Source organism: Exophiala xenobiotica, assembly GCF_000835505.1.
Source record: "Exophiala xenobiotica strain CBS 118157 unplaced genomic scaffold supercont1.1, whole genome shotgun sequence".
Taxonomy (NCBI): Eukaryota; Fungi; Ascomycota; class Eurotiomycetes; order Chaetothyriales; family Herpotrichiellaceae; genus Exophiala; species Exophiala xenobiotica.
Window position 1 is genome coordinate 1,729,455 of NW_013562494.1, and position 15,682 is coordinate 1,745,136.

The 15,682-nt window shown below is 52.2% G+C and overlaps 8 protein-coding genes across 8 annotated transcripts; 4 read left to right on the top strand and 4 right to left on the bottom strand.

Moving 5' to 3' along the window:
- The first annotated feature begins 67 nt into the window (after nucleotides 1-67).
- On the top strand, nucleotides 68-1,508 carry PV05_00674 (uncharacterized protein). The gene is made up of 2 exons (XM_013465589.1): nucleotides 68-375; nucleotides 425-1,508. Exons 1-2 carry the CDS (start codon nucleotides 177-179, stop codon nucleotides 1,330-1,332), a joined length of 1,107 nt encoding a protein of 368 aa, XP_013321043.1. The 5' UTR covers nucleotides 68-176; the 3' UTR covers nucleotides 1,333-1,508.
- Nucleotides 1,509-1,623: 115 nt separating this feature from the next.
- On the top strand, nucleotides 1,624-3,637 carry PV05_00675 (serine/threonine-protein phosphatase PP2A catalytic subunit). Its single transcript, XM_013465590.1, has 5 exons — nucleotides 1,624-2,122; nucleotides 2,177-2,218; nucleotides 2,272-2,377; nucleotides 2,434-3,040; nucleotides 3,100-3,637. Exons 1-5 carry the CDS (start codon nucleotides 1,961-1,963, stop codon nucleotides 3,170-3,172), a joined length of 990 nt encoding a protein of 329 aa, XP_013321044.1. The 5' UTR covers nucleotides 1,624-1,960; the 3' UTR covers nucleotides 3,173-3,637.
- Nucleotides 3,584-5,340, bottom strand: PV05_00676 (agmatinase). Its single transcript, XM_013465591.1, has 6 exons — nucleotides 5,125-5,340; nucleotides 4,972-5,068; nucleotides 4,813-4,903; nucleotides 4,725-4,739; nucleotides 4,602-4,670; nucleotides 3,584-4,546 (listed from the first exon to the last, which is right to left on the bottom strand). The coding sequence occupies exons 1-6, from the start codon at nucleotides 5,263-5,265 to the stop codon at nucleotides 3,748-3,750; spliced, it is 1,212 nt and encodes a 403-aa protein (XP_013321045.1). The 5' UTR covers nucleotides 5,266-5,340; the 3' UTR covers nucleotides 3,584-3,747.
- A 729-nt stretch (nucleotides 5,341-6,069) lies between these two features.
- Nucleotides 6,070-7,777, bottom strand: PV05_00677 (uncharacterized protein). Its single transcript, XM_013465592.1, has one exon. It carries the CDS (start codon nucleotides 7,643-7,645, stop codon nucleotides 6,092-6,094), a length of 1,554 nt encoding a protein of 517 aa, XP_013321046.1. The 5' UTR covers nucleotides 7,646-7,777; the 3' UTR covers nucleotides 6,070-6,091.
- Nucleotides 7,778-8,833: 1,056 nt separating this feature from the next.
- Nucleotides 8,834-10,568, top strand: PV05_00678 (uncharacterized protein; the record flags this gene model as incomplete). The annotated part of the gene is made up of 3 exons (XM_013465593.1): nucleotides 8,834-9,060; nucleotides 9,120-10,329; nucleotides 10,389-10,568. 3 exons carry the CDS (start codon nucleotides 8,834-8,836, stop codon nucleotides 10,566-10,568), a joined length of 1,617 nt encoding a protein of 538 aa, XP_013321047.1.
- Nucleotides 10,449-12,151, bottom strand: PV05_00679 (dephospho-CoA kinase). The gene has a single exon (XM_013465594.1). It carries the CDS (start codon nucleotides 12,075-12,077, stop codon nucleotides 11,223-11,225), a length of 855 nt encoding a protein of 284 aa, XP_013321048.1. The 5' UTR covers nucleotides 12,078-12,151; the 3' UTR covers nucleotides 10,449-11,222.
- Nucleotides 12,152-12,329: 178 nt separating this feature from the next.
- PV05_00680 (uncharacterized protein) lies at nucleotides 12,330-14,735 on the top strand. Its single transcript, XM_013465595.1, has one exon. The coding sequence runs from the start codon at nucleotides 12,567-12,569 to the stop codon at nucleotides 14,118-14,120; it is 1,554 nt and encodes a 517-aa protein (XP_013321049.1). The 5' UTR covers nucleotides 12,330-12,566; the 3' UTR covers nucleotides 14,121-14,735.
- PV05_00681 (uncharacterized protein) lies at nucleotides 14,024-15,659 on the bottom strand. Its single transcript, XM_013465596.1, has 2 exons — nucleotides 14,761-15,659; nucleotides 14,024-14,713 (listed from the first exon to the last, which is right to left on the bottom strand). The coding sequence occupies exons 1-2, from the start codon at nucleotides 15,473-15,475 to the stop codon at nucleotides 14,127-14,129; spliced, it is 1,302 nt and encodes a 433-aa protein (XP_013321050.1). The 5' UTR covers nucleotides 15,476-15,659; the 3' UTR covers nucleotides 14,024-14,126.
- Nucleotides 15,660-15,682: the final 23 nt, after the last annotated feature.

A 15,682-nucleotide genomic window follows, 5' to 3' on the forward strand; every position in this document is an offset into this window, starting at 1 on the left:
GGATGACGTCCATAGGCGCGTCACTGATTTGGCGCGTGTCTTTTGAGGCTGCTTCTCCAGTCGGCAGGTGATTTCGTTGTCTGTGATTCAAGCCTCCATCTCGGATCATCATCTCCTTTCCACCCAACCTTCTAACTCGACATTGCTACACCAGTGCGGTAGGAACTAATCTCGTCATGGCTCCCGCAGCAGCGTCCGCGATGAGCGCGGATGCGATACTCGATTACATGGTCAAATCGCTCCCAACTCCATCCGCAGACGATGAGCAGACCCAACTCGTCAAAGATCCGTATGCTGCGATCGCTCTCTTCTCCCATGCCTGCATGCTTGCAGTAGGTTTCCGTCTGATAGGTTTGGGAGAAGATCACAAGATAGGTATGTCCCTCAGCACCAGAAGCTTTGCGCACTGATTGACATGTTGCAGAGGCGCAATCGGATCCTCAAGATGTACAACCGTTACCTGCCGAGTGGAGTGCCTCCTCTTCCTATGCCTTTCGCTATGCACATTCTCAGTCATCAATGGAGTTCCTTGTCAAATTGAATCGATTAGGCGGAAAAGTCCTCGTGTTTGGTGTTGGTCTTGGGGATGACAAGACAGCATCCTTCGAGGTCAAAGCACAAGATTACATTTCAGAAGGTTCTATCAAAGAAGCGACACGAGACTCAGACAAGACCTCTACGCTTCGAAACGTGTTCATCTCGAATGGACGTATCACAGACTTGGCCTCACTATTCAAACTCAACATTATCCAGAAATTGGCACCTGGCATTTCAAAAGCAGGGAATGAGGACACTGCATTCACACAGGAAGAGCCTAGACGGCACGAAGAAACGAGACCTCCGGAACGTGATCCTCTGCGAGACGATCACCCTCCGCCAGCACGACCTTACCCTTTCGACGACCCGCTAGCCGCAGCCCCACGAAGACCTCAGCCGCCAGGAGACTTCCCGCCTCCAGGTTTCGAAGACGAATATGAGATCAACAGACCTCCGCGAGGCTGGCCCTCCGCTCCTGACCATCCGCCATTCGGCGCCATTGGTGAACGAGATCTGTATCCTCCTGGACTAGGTCCGCACGATCCGCTCAGAATGGGACCTGGTGGAGGCATTCGAGGAGGAGGCGGTATGCATCCGACCTTTGACGATCCACTGTTCGGAGGGCAAGGAAGGCAACAGCCGTATGATCCCAGGGCACCACCAGGCGCCAGGTACGACCCTGTCGGACCTGGGGACGGTCCGCCGGACCTTCGAGGTGGTCGCTTCCCGGGTGGACGTGGAGGAGGTTTTGGAGGCAACCCATTCGGCGGCTTTGGGAGCGGAGATTTCATTTGAAGGCTAAATGATGATGAAGTATGAGTTACGGCTGGTTGAAATGCTAATGACGAAGGAGGTGCAGGTTCATACAGCACTTGAAAAGCCAGATCGTGCATGATTCCCCGATGTAGAGCTACTACTACGCTTACAACTCATGCATCTGTGCCCTGAGCAATGAATGTTCTAGATTCCCATTTCTCTGACCACCTTAGTAAGCTCGTGTAAAAGTAGCATGTTCGTGCATGTTGCAATGGGCACAGCACTGATGGCACATTCGCCTCAAGTCACCCTTTTATGGGTTGGGCTTGGCGGGGCTCTAAGCTCAAAGCGAGAAGTACCCAGGCACTGCAGGGCGGCATTCAGCGTATGTCATGGCTGCAAGTTTATGACAGAACGACACCAAGTCAACTAACTCAACTTCCATCAACATTGAAACCTCGAGGTCACTCTGTCTCAGCGTACTCTGCCCTACACCTTGCTCTTCGCGCCGAAATCATTCCTGCTCACTTGCGACCGTGTCCAAGCCAAAACAACATCACAACAACTTTCCCACCTCGCACACGACATCTGAAAGAGCCTGCTCCTGACCTCCCTTACCAATCCCATCAACTCTATCCTGCGACTTGATTGAGGTTGATGCTCAATCATGGATTCCAAGATGGATGTTGACGTGGGAAAACCCGCGCAGCCTCATGGCTTATCGCCTGTTACAGACTCTCAATCAATACCAACCCTAGATGGATGGATCGAGAGCTTGATGGACTGTAAACAACTGGCAGAGAGCGATGTTTCAAGGCTCTGTGATAGGGTGAGCACAGTTTTCTTCGAGGAGACGGGCTAGGAATACTCATATCGTACGCAGGCCAGAGAAGTACTTCAGGAGGAGTCAAACGTACAGCCAGTGGTAAGCGATAACTTGAGCTGCCCGCGCTTGATAACGGACTAACAGTCACCCAGAAATGTCCCGTTACAGTCTGCGGCGATATCCACGGCCAATTCCACGATCTAATGGAGTTGTTCCGCATCGGCGGACCAAATCCAGACACGAACTACCTCTTTATGGGTATGCAAAAAGGGAAGATAAACAGCCTAATGAACCGGCCACTGACTGCATAACAGGAGACTACGTAGATCGTGGCTACTACTCCGTCGAGACGGTGACCCTCCTTGTCGCCTTGAAGATCCGATACCCTTCCCGAATCACCATCCTTCGAGGGAACCACGAGAGTCGACAAATTACCCAAGTCTATGGCTTTTACGACGAATGTTTGAGAAAATACGGCAATGCTAATGTCTGGAAATACTTCACCGACCTCTTCGACTATCTCCCCCTCACTGCACTCATCGACAACCAGATTTTCTGCCTGCACGGCGGGCTGTCTCCCAGCATTGACACCCTCGACAACATCCGATCTCTCGACAGAATCCAAGAAGTCCCACACGAAGGTCCTATGTGCGATCTTCTATGGAGTGATCCCGACGACAGATGTGGATGGGGTATCAGTCCAAGAGGTGCAGGCTATACATTCGGGCAAGACATCTCCGAAGCGTTCAATCACAACAACGGTCTTACCCTCGTGGCGAGAGCACATCAATTGGTCATGGAGGGATACAACTGGAGCCAAGACAGGAATGTTGTCACGATTTTTAGTGCCCCCAATTACTGTTACAGATGTGGTAATCAAGCTGCCATCATGGAGATTGATGAACATTTGAAGTACACTTTGTAAGTGGAACCACGACACCGAGTCCCATACTTGGTTATGCTAACATGTGTGATTGCAGCTTGCAATTCGATCCTTGCCCTCGAGCTGGCGAACCCATGGTCAGTCGGAGAACACCAGACTACTTCCTGTGAGCGAGGCGAGTTTGTACTAGAAACACAAAATCGCATCGTCGTGGGGGGAGCAAGCAGCAGGCATGGTTTTCCTCTGGGGCTGGCGAAAATTTCCTCAAGAGACACAGAAAGAGCATGGTAACAGTAGACATGAGTGCGGTGCATTTCTTGCGGGAAAAGAGAAAGGGAAAACACGCGTTGGCACCTCCAGGAGTGGTCTTTGCCTGGGTCTTTTTGACGATGGTTGGGCACCTCGAGATACCAGACGAAAAAGGAATGCCCATAGACACACAAGAAGTTCTTTTTGCATGCGAAAGAATCCCATGCATGGCGGCAGCACCTGTTCCAGATGCGATTGCGATGAGGCTACTGTTGTCTGTCAGATGTATTACAAGAAAGACTGTTGGTAGTAATGACCCGAAGACTGATTAGTGCTGGTCTGTACGGTCCCTAGATTTGGCATTGTATGGCGCTTGACACCTTTTCTTCCCGTTCCCCTTCTTGTTTACCTAGGTAGGGCTATACGGGCCGAAGCTGACTACCTACTTTGCTCGACTTGGCTTTCTCTCCCTCTGCTTCCTCGGCCAAGTGTATCTCTACAACTCACTCTCAATCATTTCCGGCACATACTCCGCTTGCGTCGCGTTGACCGTCAAGGGCCCCTTCTTGACCATCAACGTCATAACCTCATAGAGGACATCCGCCGCCGCCATTGTGGTCAGCTCGGCATTGGTGTCATACGCAGGGGCAACCTCGACGATGTCCGCCGCGACGAAGTTGATCCCCTCGAGCCCCCGGATGATGGTGCGCAGCTCTCGTGTGGTCCAGCCTCCGGTCTCAGGCGTGCCGGTTGCGGGAGCGAACGCGGGGTCCAGAGTGTCAATGTCGATGGACAAATACACGGGGTTCTTGGTGCCGACGCGTTCCTTGATACGTTTGATGATCCCGTGCATGCCGATGGTGTCGATCTCGCGGGCTTCGACGCGCGTGAAGCCGCAGTATCCGTCATTCTCGTAGTCCGACGGGCCACTAAGTGTCGTCCGGATGCCTGCGTGGATGCTGCTGTCGTTGGCGAGCAGTCCTTCTTCGTTGGCCCAGTAGAAATACGTGCCGTGGTTGATGGCTGCTTGCTTGGAAGGCGCACCACCGAAGACCTTGGGCTTCCAGGTATCCAGGTGAGAGTCGAAGTGGATCACCGAGATCGGTCCGTAGGCTTTATTGATGCTGCGCAGCAGCGGCAAGGTGATGGTATGGTCCCCTCCGAGTGTTATCACGCGAGGGAGTGTCTTGCCGGTTTTGCTGATACCGGGCTCGTCGGCGGCCGTGAACGGTGTGCGGGTGAGGAGGGTGTTGTGTCCGTCTTCGATTTGCTGCAGCGCGTAGTGGTTGTCGTAGCTGAGAAGCACATTAGACGAAGTAAGGCAGGCCTTGCAGAGGGTTCGAGGCTTACGAAGTCACGGGGATGTCGCCGCAGTCGATGACTTTGCCCCAGAAGTTGAACGGGTTGGATTTCATGGGCCTGTACAAAGTCAGCTTCTTCTGCGGGCGGTGACTAGAGACGAAGGAGGCGTACACATTGTACCCGCCACTGAAGCCAAGCTTGCGTGAGCCTTTATTCCAAGCAAGAAGTAAGCATTCGAGCTGGACGTAACAAAACGTACTAGAGATTGAGGCGTCGAGAACCTTGTCTGATCCCGCTTGGTCCAAACCGAGCTCCTGGTCTGTACGATGTGCCTGTGTCGAAGGGAGCGCCTATTGACCAGCTCGTCAGTCCCAATGCTTCAGGTATGTCAGCCTTCGTTTTCACCGGCCAGTCGCACCTAGGAATGCAATGTCATATTTCTCCTCGTCACTGGCGAGGCAGGGAAAGTATGGCAGACGGCCAAAAGTCGAGATCCCGGAGAAAACTGAATCGGCCTTTTTCAGTCTCGTCAGTCCGGCTCAGTCAATGATAGGGAAGAGCTCTTTCTTACCTGCGTGCCGCCATCACCAGGCAGAGTGTTGTACCACAGAGACTTGTGTGGCCCCGAGATGGGGGTCTGATCCTGGCCGTGGTCACCATGGGCAAGAGCACAACTGGCACATGCCAGTAATGCGAGGGAGTTGAGAAGCATCTTTGCAGACAACCGTGGCTTTGAAGTAATCTTCAGAAAAGCAGACAAAAAAGAGAGCTTACACGAACCAAGCACACAGCGCAGCGAAGCAATAAAGTACTGAGAATTGGAAAGATCAGCCAAGCTGCAAGAGCCTGGGGCAAGCTCGCTTTTCCTCTAGTTGAGGTCATCCATCCACTGATCGTTGAGTTCCTGCAGATAGCTCCTCTACGGTCTTACCGCATGGATGCATATGCTGGTTCCTGTTACCTAAAATCTGGTGACCTGACTCCGGGCAACGGTCTTGTCCCGTGGAAAGAGTCAGAGAGGCGCTCGGGCATGCAGAGCTATGCCCCGCCAGCACGACCACATCATGACGGCATGAAGAAGAGCTCAAGGCACGATATGCAAGCTGCTAGGTGCTAGCTCACGGTCGCGGCACTTGGATGCTTGGGAAGGATGCGAGCCATGTGGATGGAACCAGGAGCTTTCGGCATCGGACAGGACGGCCAACGCACATGTCCATACGCGGGGCAGGGAAGGAGTCTGGCCGAGAGAGCAGTCCAGGGCAACGGTGAGCCAATGCTGTGTGTCACAGACGGCGGTCGACTTTGCTTATCGGATTCCTTCAGTAAAAGATTCGTATCAGCAAGAACACGGTCTTCGTGTGAGACGTCGAGGTAAGCACGAGAGGCTAGCCGTAAGTGGAAGGCTGTATCGGTGAAATCGTCGATACCGTAACGTTACCCCAACCTGGAAGATAAGGACAGAATGCTTGACAGTTTGGATTGTCCGAATGTTTTATGTCTATGGAAATTCAATGCTCTGCTTCTCGTCATCACCAAAGTTACTGTGGCCCGTTGCCCGCCGGTGCTGGCACCGATGTCCCAGCATGACCGTTCTCGGCCAACTCGTCCTTGTCCATACGCTCAAAAGCCTTCTGAACCTGATACTCCCAGTTGCTGAGTGCTACGATCACCCATTCTGCAAATCCAACGAGGTACAGAGCAATGCACTGCCCGACCCAAAGCCCAGGCAGACCCCAGCCATGAAAGGCCAGCCAGATACCGAGGGGTAGAGCGCCGCAATAGTAGCTGACGATGTTAACAGCAGCTCCAATGTGCTGTCTGCCCATGCCTCGTAGGGAACCTCCACAACTGCCGTTCAAGCCATCTGCGATCTGGAAAAGTGCAACGTAAGGCAAGACTTTTGCAGTGAGCTTGACCACTTTTTCATCGTCGTTAAAAATCTTTGCGAAGTGGTTTCTCGTGCCCATCAAGATTGCCAGGATAAGTGCACCCATGATCATGCTTAGCCAGGCAGCAACGTTCGCAGATCTCGCAGCGCCTTTGGCGTTCCTCGAACCGAGCATGTTGCCAACGCGGGCACTGGCAGCGACGCCGATGCCGAAGGGAACGGTGTTCATGACTTGGTCGGCCGTCATGATCACACTCTGAGATGCCAGAGGAATCTCGCCTAGTCTGCCCGCAGCCAGAGCCACAATTTCGAAAGCCCACCACTCAGTGCCGACGTGAATGAAGCCTAAGACAGCCAACTTTGCGAATGTACCCAGATTTTGAAGGCATTTCTTGCTCCAGCCGCCCCAACACTCGCCGCCTGCCACGAACTTTGCATAGAGCACTAGACCCAGGAAAGACAGCCAGTAACCAATTCCGGTGGCAAAAGGGGCAGCAAAGATTCCCCATCCGGCCACATAAACGAACAGATAGTTCAGCAATGCACTGATGGGTGATGTGATCAGCAACACATATGTCCCTGGCCGCATGATTTCCTGTGCTTGAAGGTATTTCTTCATCGTCTCGAAGTAGATGTATCCCAGGCCGCCTGGAATGAGACAGCTCAAGAACTTCGAGCTGTCATGTGAGAGCTGCGGGCTCTGGCCGAGAGCTTTGAATATAGGTTCCGAGCACAGCCAAAGTATTGCAATCGGGATGTAGAACAGAGTCAAAACGACGAATCCTCGCTGCAGGAGGATACCCAGATCGTGCTTGTTCTTGCTTCCGGTGAAAGTGGAAGAGGCAAGAGTGTCCAGTGCCGTTGATCCGCCCATCCCGATCAACCAGCCTGAGCACATAGCAAACATGTAGGAGAACGCGGCCGTAGAAAGATCCTGAGGTGAAGCTCGGCCCACGATAAGGATGGAGACTGTTTGCAAAGAGTTCTGTAGTGTGTAGGCCAGAATCACTGGGATTGACCCTCGAATCAGAACCCAGAATTCGTGAAGCACGAGCTGTCGAGTTGGAGTCTCGTCCTCTGGCAGGATATCGAGGACTTCACCCTCTTCCTGGCTCGTGGAATGGTCGTCATTATCGTGCTTCTTTGGCAAGAGGCTACTTTGCTCATTGGGAGCCTCGCGAATGTCATCGTCCATCAGTGCCATCAGAAGAGGTATGCTCTGCACTGTGCCCTTGGTAATCAGCCTTTAAGAATTGTGTCTAGGTCCAGCAACAGGTCGTCAACACCGGAACTGGCTCAGATGTCAGTTGAACAACGAATTCGACATATTGCCAAGGTCTGGATAAAAGCACAGGAAAATTCACTTATCCGTAAATCAAGAAAGAAATCGACAGGAGAGATTGATCCGATAGATGTTCGACCATCATCTCGGCTTGCAGGCCTCTTGGACTGGTGGATTATGCGGACAATTCCTTGCCCCACCCTGATATCTGTACCCAGTATGGAGTACGAGCACCGAGCATAGTCCCAATCCCAGCGATATGTCTCGCTTGCGCCTCCGTGATGATGAAAGCAAGCAGTCGAGAAGTGGACTCCATGGTCGAGTCACGGCCAGCAAGGGGAAGAGGCGACAGAAAGAACCCCTTCGACTCCGGCTGCATATGACAAGCACGCAAGTTCCTCATCGTGAGAGGAACCTGGAAGCAACAAGTTGAATCGTCCAATGGGTAACACGAGAGTTGTTCTTATCTCTTCACTGAATCATCGCAGCTCGTAAGCAATAGACTACCAGGTAATACGCGACTCGTCTTTTACCGTACAATACCGAAAACCGTGTCATTTCTTGGCATCGACCGCCTCTATCAACTCCATCTACTTGCCTCTTATCAGAGCCCTACGCTGGCCCTATCACAGCCTCTGATGGCAGCCTCATAAGACAAATTCCTAGATCAAACGGTAACAGCTAATCATATTTTGTCCTTGTAGGATTCGATCTAGTCGGCAATTTCGAGATCCAAGCTACACCAGCCTTGCATCATGCTCTCATATTCGTCGATCGAAACTTTGCCCAGGCACTATGGATGAAGCATCCCCTCGGGCCCCTGTTGGAAATTCGCGCCTGAGTTCCGTAACCAGGGAGGATGTAGGACGATGGACCTTGTCCCGTCCATGACTATGTATCTGGACTGTGCCAGACAAGGATGGCGATTGCGAGTGTGGGGACCTTCCACGTTTTCCCAGGAGCGCCTTTCAGATGGTGATCCTACAGACGCTTGTCTAGTTCTTGTACTTCTTGTACTTCTTGTCTCGTTGTCCCTCTTTCGCTTCTCAGTCCCCTACTCCAGCATTCAGTGTCCATCTCTTAACGAGCATACATAGATCTTCGGCAGCAATGAGAGACACCATGAAGGAGAAGACAGGATCCCCTGTTGAGAATGGCCTGCCACCATTGACTGAGAAGGTCGACCAAAGTACCATGGCACCACCTCCGCCTTCAGCAGAAAATCTTGTTATGAGAGATGGTATTCGTGTCCATCCACAACCGACAAGTGATCCGCTGGATCCTCTCAACTGGAGCAGCTTTCAGAAGCATTCCATCCTTGCCGTCATCATGTTGAAGTTCGTTTACAAGCTTCATGCTTTCATTTTGTCGTTCCTGATTTCTAACCACGTCACAGGTATTTCCTGTTCACATATCTGACGACAACCACCGTGGCCAGCTTTCCCGACCTGCAGGAGGAGTACAACATCACGTATTCGCAGGTCAACTGGACCGTCGCGATTCCTGCGTTAGGTCTTGCTGTCGGACCTCTGCTTTTCTCGTCACTCGCCGACATCTTCGGCCGTCGAGTCGTGTTCATCTTTGGCACTCTGATGGCTTTTGCTGCAACCATCGGAGCTGCGAAAGCCCCTGACTACGGAGGTTATATGGCTGCACGTTTCTTCCAAGGTTTGGGTGTCTCTCCGGCTTCGACTGTAGGGCTTGCTGCCATCAACGACATGTTCTACGAGCACCAGCGAGGCCAGAAGATTGGTCTGTGGGTGTTGGCCATTGACTCAGGTCTCCTTGTAGGACCCATCATTGGCGGTTTCATGAACATCGTTTCTACAGCCTGGGTACAATGGCTTACAGCCATCTTGTTCGGCCTGCTCCTCATCCTCGAACTCTTGTTCATGCCCGAAACATTATATCCACGCAACCATATGCTTTCGCAGCTCCCTATGGCCACAACCTCCGACGAAGCAGGCGTTGACATTGAGAAAGTGGGTCGACGACGGAGTGATGCCGCAGCTGTCAACCTACCGCGGACAAAGAAATTGCCTTACATCAACTACAAGCCAGTTCCTGGCATGCGCCACCCAACAGTGTATGACTCTATCCTACGATTTGGCCTTACGTTCAAGTTCCTCGCCGCCTCGATCGCCATATTTACATACTGCTTCCTGTGGTACTGGTGGGTTCTCAGTGTCATCACCATGTTGCCGGCTGCATATGTCGACTACAAGCCTCAAATCCAAGGTCTTCTATTCATAGGCCTCCTCCTGGGCACACTGTTCGCCGAGATCTTCTTAGGTGGCCATCTCAGCGACATTGTCTGCTCTCGCCTTGCGAAACGAAACGGCGGCGTTCGTGTCCCCGAGATGCGGCTCTGGCTGATATACCCAGCAGGCCTGCTCAGTGCCATTGGCCTGATAGTCTGGGGCATCAGCGTTGACAAAGGCTATCACTGGATCGTTGGGCAGATTGCGTTCTTCTTGTTCGCTGCAGGTATTCAGATGGGGAACACCGTCGTTTGCGCGTATGTCGTGGATTGCTATCCGCTACAAAGCATGAGTATAATTACATTCTATGCTGTGTTTCTCAACTTGTCGGCCTTCATTGACCCGGTAAGTTGAGCCTGGTATCCTTCATCTAGCAACCGCATTACTAACGCTGCTACTTCTAGTTCTTCATCGCCCCATGGCAGGCAGGTTCGGGCTGGACCTGGTGCTTTGCTGCCCAGGGCATCATCGTGTTCTTTGGCGCGCTACCTGTATTCGCCTTGCTGCACAAATATGGTCCGACCATAAGGTCCAAGTCAGGCACGCCGAATTGGGTCAACCCAGAGTTCGACACTTTGTTATAAGTTTCATATCGATAGGGGCAGTATGGACACATCACACACATGTACTCCTTTTCCACCGTAGCTCCTGCATCCTCTGCTGCAGTTCGTTCGGTCCTTGAACGACGGAGGAAGTTTCTTGTCCAAGCGCAAACCTATCGTACCCTGGCTCGTCGAGCCACCATTCTTTCTCGACACTATTCATCCCATAGAGGTGACAAAGATCTGACTTGGGTCGAGCAAGACCTGCTGTGTGCGTCATGGGAAATCTGGGACGACCATATTCCGCAAGGAGGACGGGGTCTCTTTTCTGCTCAGAACGGAACCACACTCCGGGGCACAATGGAGGTCGTCTCGTTTTCTATCCTCGTTTCGGCTGAACAGTCGACTTTGTAAGGTCATAGTCAGCTTCTGGTGTTGCTGGGGTAAGCAAAGGCTTGTGTTTGGCGTTATGTTGTGGATAGATTCCATCACTGATCACTTTTGTGGTCGGCCACAGTGCTATGAATGGATCACACATCCCACATAGTCATCTTTGCTGTACTCTAGGGCCTGTGATCTAGAAAGTCTCCCAATGAAGATATCCCGGCGACACCATTCTCAGGCACAGCTTCGTCAGGATTGGCAATCAACGACCTTCTGCCCGCCTCCATGCCGATACGCAGACGCATCCGCAACTCACATTTTCGTCTTCGCTAGCTCCTCACCTCTTTCCTTTCTCGTCTTACGTCGTAGCCACCAGTTGCTTAGGACCTCCCAGGAAGCAACCGTAGCCATGAGAGGAGGACAAACCAGGAGCAAGAAACTCCACCACCTCGGACTTCCTGAGCGTATCTTCACCATGACATCCGCAATCTGCAATTTCAGGTCCTCCTTGCCGCCGTCATTATACAGCACATAACCTTTTCCGGCGTTCTTCTTGCCGTTGTTCCTGTACTCACATCTCGCAGCCTTCTCGCGAACATCGACCTGGCTCTTGACTCGATTCTCGGCGTCTTCCGCAGATAAATGGGGGTCTCGGTCCCGGAGACGCTGCATCTGGATTTTTGGATCTGACACAGCCACGACCATGACAGTGCTGCAAAAGATGTCCAGGCCCGACTCAAACAGGAGTGGAATGTCAAGCACCACAGCCCAATGGCCAAGGAGGTAGTAATACAGCAAGGCCCTTGCCATATATAATCGCACAGCGGGATGGACTATCGCATTGAGTCTCTTCCTGTCTCTTACTCTCTCCTCACTGCTGCCAAAGACTCTTCTGCCCAGCGCCGGTCTGTTCAACGGTCTGCCTTTGCCGTTTGGGCCATCCTCTTTTCCACCGCACAAAGGGTCCGACGCAGGTAGAAGAAGGTCCGGAGTCGTTGGTCCAAAGGTCGCGACAATGCGCCTGTAGCCCCATGTGCCTGGCTCGACAGCTTTGCGTGCTAGGAGATCTGCATCGATCAATGGTAGGGAATAGGGTGGGGAAGAGAGCGTTTGCGAGCAGGTGGATTTTCCGGTGGCAATCGAGCCTGTCAGCCCTATTACTCGCATGATGAAGGCTTCATGGGTTCATCAGATCCAGAGGCAGATTCGCAAACTTGGAGCGGAGCAGACAGGACTTTGTAGATCACGAAATGAGCAGTGAAGCAGCAGTGAGCAGGTATCTTCTTGGAGAAAGTGCAATTGGGCTTCTGCCGAGGCATCCGGAGAAATTGATGTTCCCTTCCGTGGCTTGTAAGACCAGCAAACCCCAAACGAGGCTGTCAAGTCATGTTTGTAACAAACCTTTCTATATCAATACTATATCAATACAGCAACCTCACGGTCCAGACTCCGCTTCCCCTTACGGAACGAGCGCTTTGTGAGCAAGATTGGACACACGTCAAACGGTTTGCTAGACCCAAATATCGGAGTGTTACTTCGTCCTGGGTCGCAAAATGAATGCAACAACAGCCTGAGTCATCACAAGTTCTCAATAAAACAATGGCAATCTTGGAGTCTGCCCTTCCTTGAGTGCATGGTCGATTATCCGTACAGAGGATGCACTTTCGGGTATTAAATTCTCGAATACAACTGTTACGACCTGTTCGCAAGAGTATTCGCTTGAGACACTTGACTACAATGGCGCCACCACAACTGACGCTCACTCCAGCGGAGAAGCTGTTCCGGCAATGTCTGCTGGAATGTCGTAAGGAGATGCAAGGTGTGCCTGGCATGAAAGGCCTTGAATTACGATGGACTGGAGGATGGGTCCGAGACAAACTCCTGGGCGTCCAAAGCCATGACATCGACGTAGCATTGAGCACAATGACAGGCATGCAGTTCGGCCAGGCTCTGCAGGCCTATCTGCGCGATCACGGAACCAAATATGAACAAGAAGCAAAACAACAAGGTTTCAATCCAGAAATCAAGGACATTCACAAGATCGCCGCCAACCCGGAAAAGTCCAAGCATCTCGAGACAATCACGACCAGAATGTTTGGCATCGATGTCGACTTCGTGAATCTGCGAAAAGAGGTCTACAACGACGAAAGTCGCCACCCGGAAATGGAATTCGGTAGCGCTGAAGAAGATGCGCTCCGTCGCGATGCCACAGTCAATGCGCTCTTCTACAACCTCGACACACAGACTGTTGAGGACTTCACGAAGCAAGGTCTCGAGGACATGGACAACAAAATCATTCGCACGCCGCTTGAGCCATATCAGACCTTCAAGGACGATCCACTCCGAGTTTTACGGCTCATTCGCTTCGCCTGCCGTCTCGGATACACGATAGAGGCAAACTCGAAAGAAGCGATGAAAGACAAGAGTATTCACGAAGCACTCCGGATCAAGATCAGCAGGGAGCGCGTCGGGACCGAGATCCACAAGATCATGGCTGGACCAGATCCATACTGTGGGCTGAAGTACATCGAAGACTTTGCCCTGTACGCTGTCGTGTTTGCCAATCCTGGTGATGCTTACAGCCCGGACGGCCAGATAGCACTTCGTGCCTATGATGGCCTGAAACGGATTCTTGATGAGAAATCTACCATCTGCCTCAGTCTGAAGCCGAAACAAGATCAAGTACTAAGCTGGTTTCTGGCAGCTTACGTTCCTTGGGCGGAATCTTCGGCCAAAGCATATGACGCTGCATGGGAGGGCATCAAAGCCACTAATACTTTCAGGAGAGTACTCAAAGATGCAATCGACTATCGACCGGATATCCTCAAAGCTGTCGAGCTCGTCAACACAGACAAGGCATCACGAGCAGATGTCGGCATGACATTGCGACAAAGCAGGGAGGCATGGAGATCGCACGTACTCTATTCACTCCTGTGTGACATCGCAGCAGGTAATTTCACTCAAACGGTAGAACGCTACCAGGAATTTGTTGCCTTCATCCACGAAAAAAAGCTGGAAGATGCCCATACCATAGTGCCCATTCTGAAAGGCAACGAGATCAAAGATGCTCTAGGCGGGCCGAAAGGTGGTCCATGGCTCAAGAAGGCCGTGGATGTTCTTGCCCAATGGCAATTTAATCATCGCAAGGCAACAAAAGAAGAAGCTATCGAAATGATCGCGGGTAAGAAGACTGAGCTTGGGCTTGGCTGAACATGTCTACAATCTCGATGCTGCAAGTCTCTTGGCCCTCAGCTTCACGTCTCGAGCCTCTTGACGAACAGCAAGATCGAGCATGATCTCCTCGCTGCCGCCTCCCACCACGTGTACGCGCACATCACGACTGATCTGCTCAATTCGAGCACCTTTGCCAGTCTTGGTATATCCTGCTCCACCCATTATCTGTTGAGCTTCTCGACAGACGCGCTCGAGGCATCTCGTGCTCATGACTTTGAGCAATGCTGTCATTCCTCCAACATTGACTTCCCTGCCGGTGACGCGTGACGTTTCGATGACATAGCAGAGCTGGTCAAGGAAAGCCTGCACAGGCTCGATGAGGAGGCCAAATGTGGCAATCTTCGTCTTGATTGGCGAATGCTCAACCAAGGGCTTTCCAAACGTCTCTCGTTCGCAAGCATAATTATATGCGTCTTGGGCACAGACTCGAGCGAGTCGAACGGCGGCGGTGGCCAGACTGAGCCGCTCCGGGTTGAAGTTGGACATGATGAGCTGGAAGCCATGGTTCTCGCGACCGATGAGATTCTCGACCGGGACCTCCACATCATCGAAGTCGATGAAGGTAGAGCCTGCAAAGTCAGTAAAATTCCCAGGTTGCTGAATGAAGTTTTCTCACCGCTAGCATGAACTCCTTGATTCTCTATCCTTCTCAAAGTGACCCCCTTCGCTTTCAACGGGACGACCAGCAAGCTGATACCACCATGCCCTGGCCCTCCAGTTCGAACAGCTGCTGTGCAATAATCGCACCATATGCCATTTGTTATCCATTTCTTCTGCCCGGATACTCTATAGATTGACCCATCTTTTTGTGCCGTGGTCTTGATACTCGCGACATCACTCCCCCCATCGGGCTCGGTGATTCCGAGGCAGAACCTGAATTCTCCTCGTGCAACCTTCGGTAACCACTTTTGCCTTTGCGTCTTGGTGCCAAACCTGCTTATCGGAGGACATCCAATGCCATTCCCGCCTCCCAGACCCCAGATAGGTCCGCACCACCCGAGACGAGCGAACTCGTCACCAACGATGACGCTGCACCAAGTGTCCCATTCTTCAAAAGGTATCCCAGCAGGGTGCTCGAGCCCACCTGCATCAGCCGGGTCGATTACGGGGTTGACAATGGCGAAGCCCAGCTGACAGTGCCGCAGACGGACGCTCTCTGGCACCTGGCCCGCGATCTCCCACTCTTGAGCATATGGTGCTAGGTTGGTGTCTACATATTCACGCACAAAAGCTCTCAGGCGGTGATGCTTCTCGGTCCAGTAGGGATTCGAAGGAAGATCAAGCTGAGGGAGGAGTGGTTCGGAGAAAGGAGCGGGCACGGTGGGAGCCATCGGTACAGCTGTGCTTGGTCAAAATTCGCAAAGTACGAAGCAGAGGAAGCTGTAAGCCCCCAGAAATGGTACTTCACATCGTGTGAAAAAGGCACAGGCTGTTGGGTACGAGTCCACGGGGGTAATATCACCTTCGTTCCCGTAACCGGTTCAGAGTCAGATAGATTGGAGGAGGAGGAGGAACCGTAAGCCGTAGCCGTAGAGTAA

Excerpts from the sequence above, each read along its gene's own strand:
- PV05_00679 (XM_013465594.1), bottom strand. The coding sequence starts at position 12,077 with ATGCGAGTAATAGGGCTGACAGGCTCGATTGCCACCGGAAAATCCACC.
- PV05_00675 (XM_013465590.1), top strand. The coding sequence starts at position 1,961 with ATGGATTCCAAGATGGATGTTGACGTGGGAAAACCCGCGCAGCCTCAT. Across the intron at positions 2,123-2,176 it reads TTTCAAGGCTCTGTGATAGG|GCCAGAGAAGTACTTCAGGA; the intron begins GTGAGCACAGTT and ends TATCGTACGCAG. Across the intron at positions 3,041-3,099 it reads GAACATTTGAAGTACACTTT|CTTGCAATTCGATCCTTGCC; the intron begins GTAAGTGGAACC and ends GTGTGATTGCAG.
- PV05_00681 (XM_013465596.1), bottom strand. The coding sequence starts at position 15,475 with ATGGCTCCCACCGTGCCCGCTCCTTTCTCCGAACCACTCCTCCCTCAG. Across the intron at positions 14,714-14,760 it reads TCAAGGAGTTCATGCTAGCG|GCTCTACCTTCATCGACTTC; the intron begins GTGAGAAAACTT and ends CTGACTTTGCAG.
- PV05_00677 (XM_013465592.1), bottom strand. The coding sequence starts at position 7,645 with ATGGCACTGATGGACGATGACATTCGCGAGGCTCCCAATGAGCAAAGT.
- PV05_00674 (XM_013465589.1), top strand. The coding sequence starts at position 177 with ATGGCTCCCGCAGCAGCGTCCGCGATGAGCGCGGATGCGATACTCGAT. Across the intron at positions 376-424 it reads GGGAGAAGATCACAAGATAG|AGGCGCAATCGGATCCTCAA; the intron begins GTATGTCCCTCA and ends GACATGTTGCAG.
- PV05_00676 (XM_013465591.1), bottom strand. The coding sequence starts at position 5,265 with ATGCTTCTCAACTCCCTCGCATTACTGGCATGTGCCAGTTGTGCTCTT. Across the intron at positions 5,069-5,124 it reads CTGGTGATGGCGGCACGCAG|GCCGATTCAGTTTTCTCCGG; the intron begins GTAAGAAAGAGC and ends AGACTGAAAAAG. Across the intron at positions 4,547-4,601 it reads GGCGACATCCCCGTGACTTC|CTACGACAACCACTACGCGC; the intron begins GTAAGCCTCGAA and ends TGTGCTTCTCAG.
- PV05_00680 (XM_013465595.1), top strand. The coding sequence starts at position 12,567 with ATGCACTTTCGGGTATTAAATTCTCGAATACAACTGTTACGACCTGTT.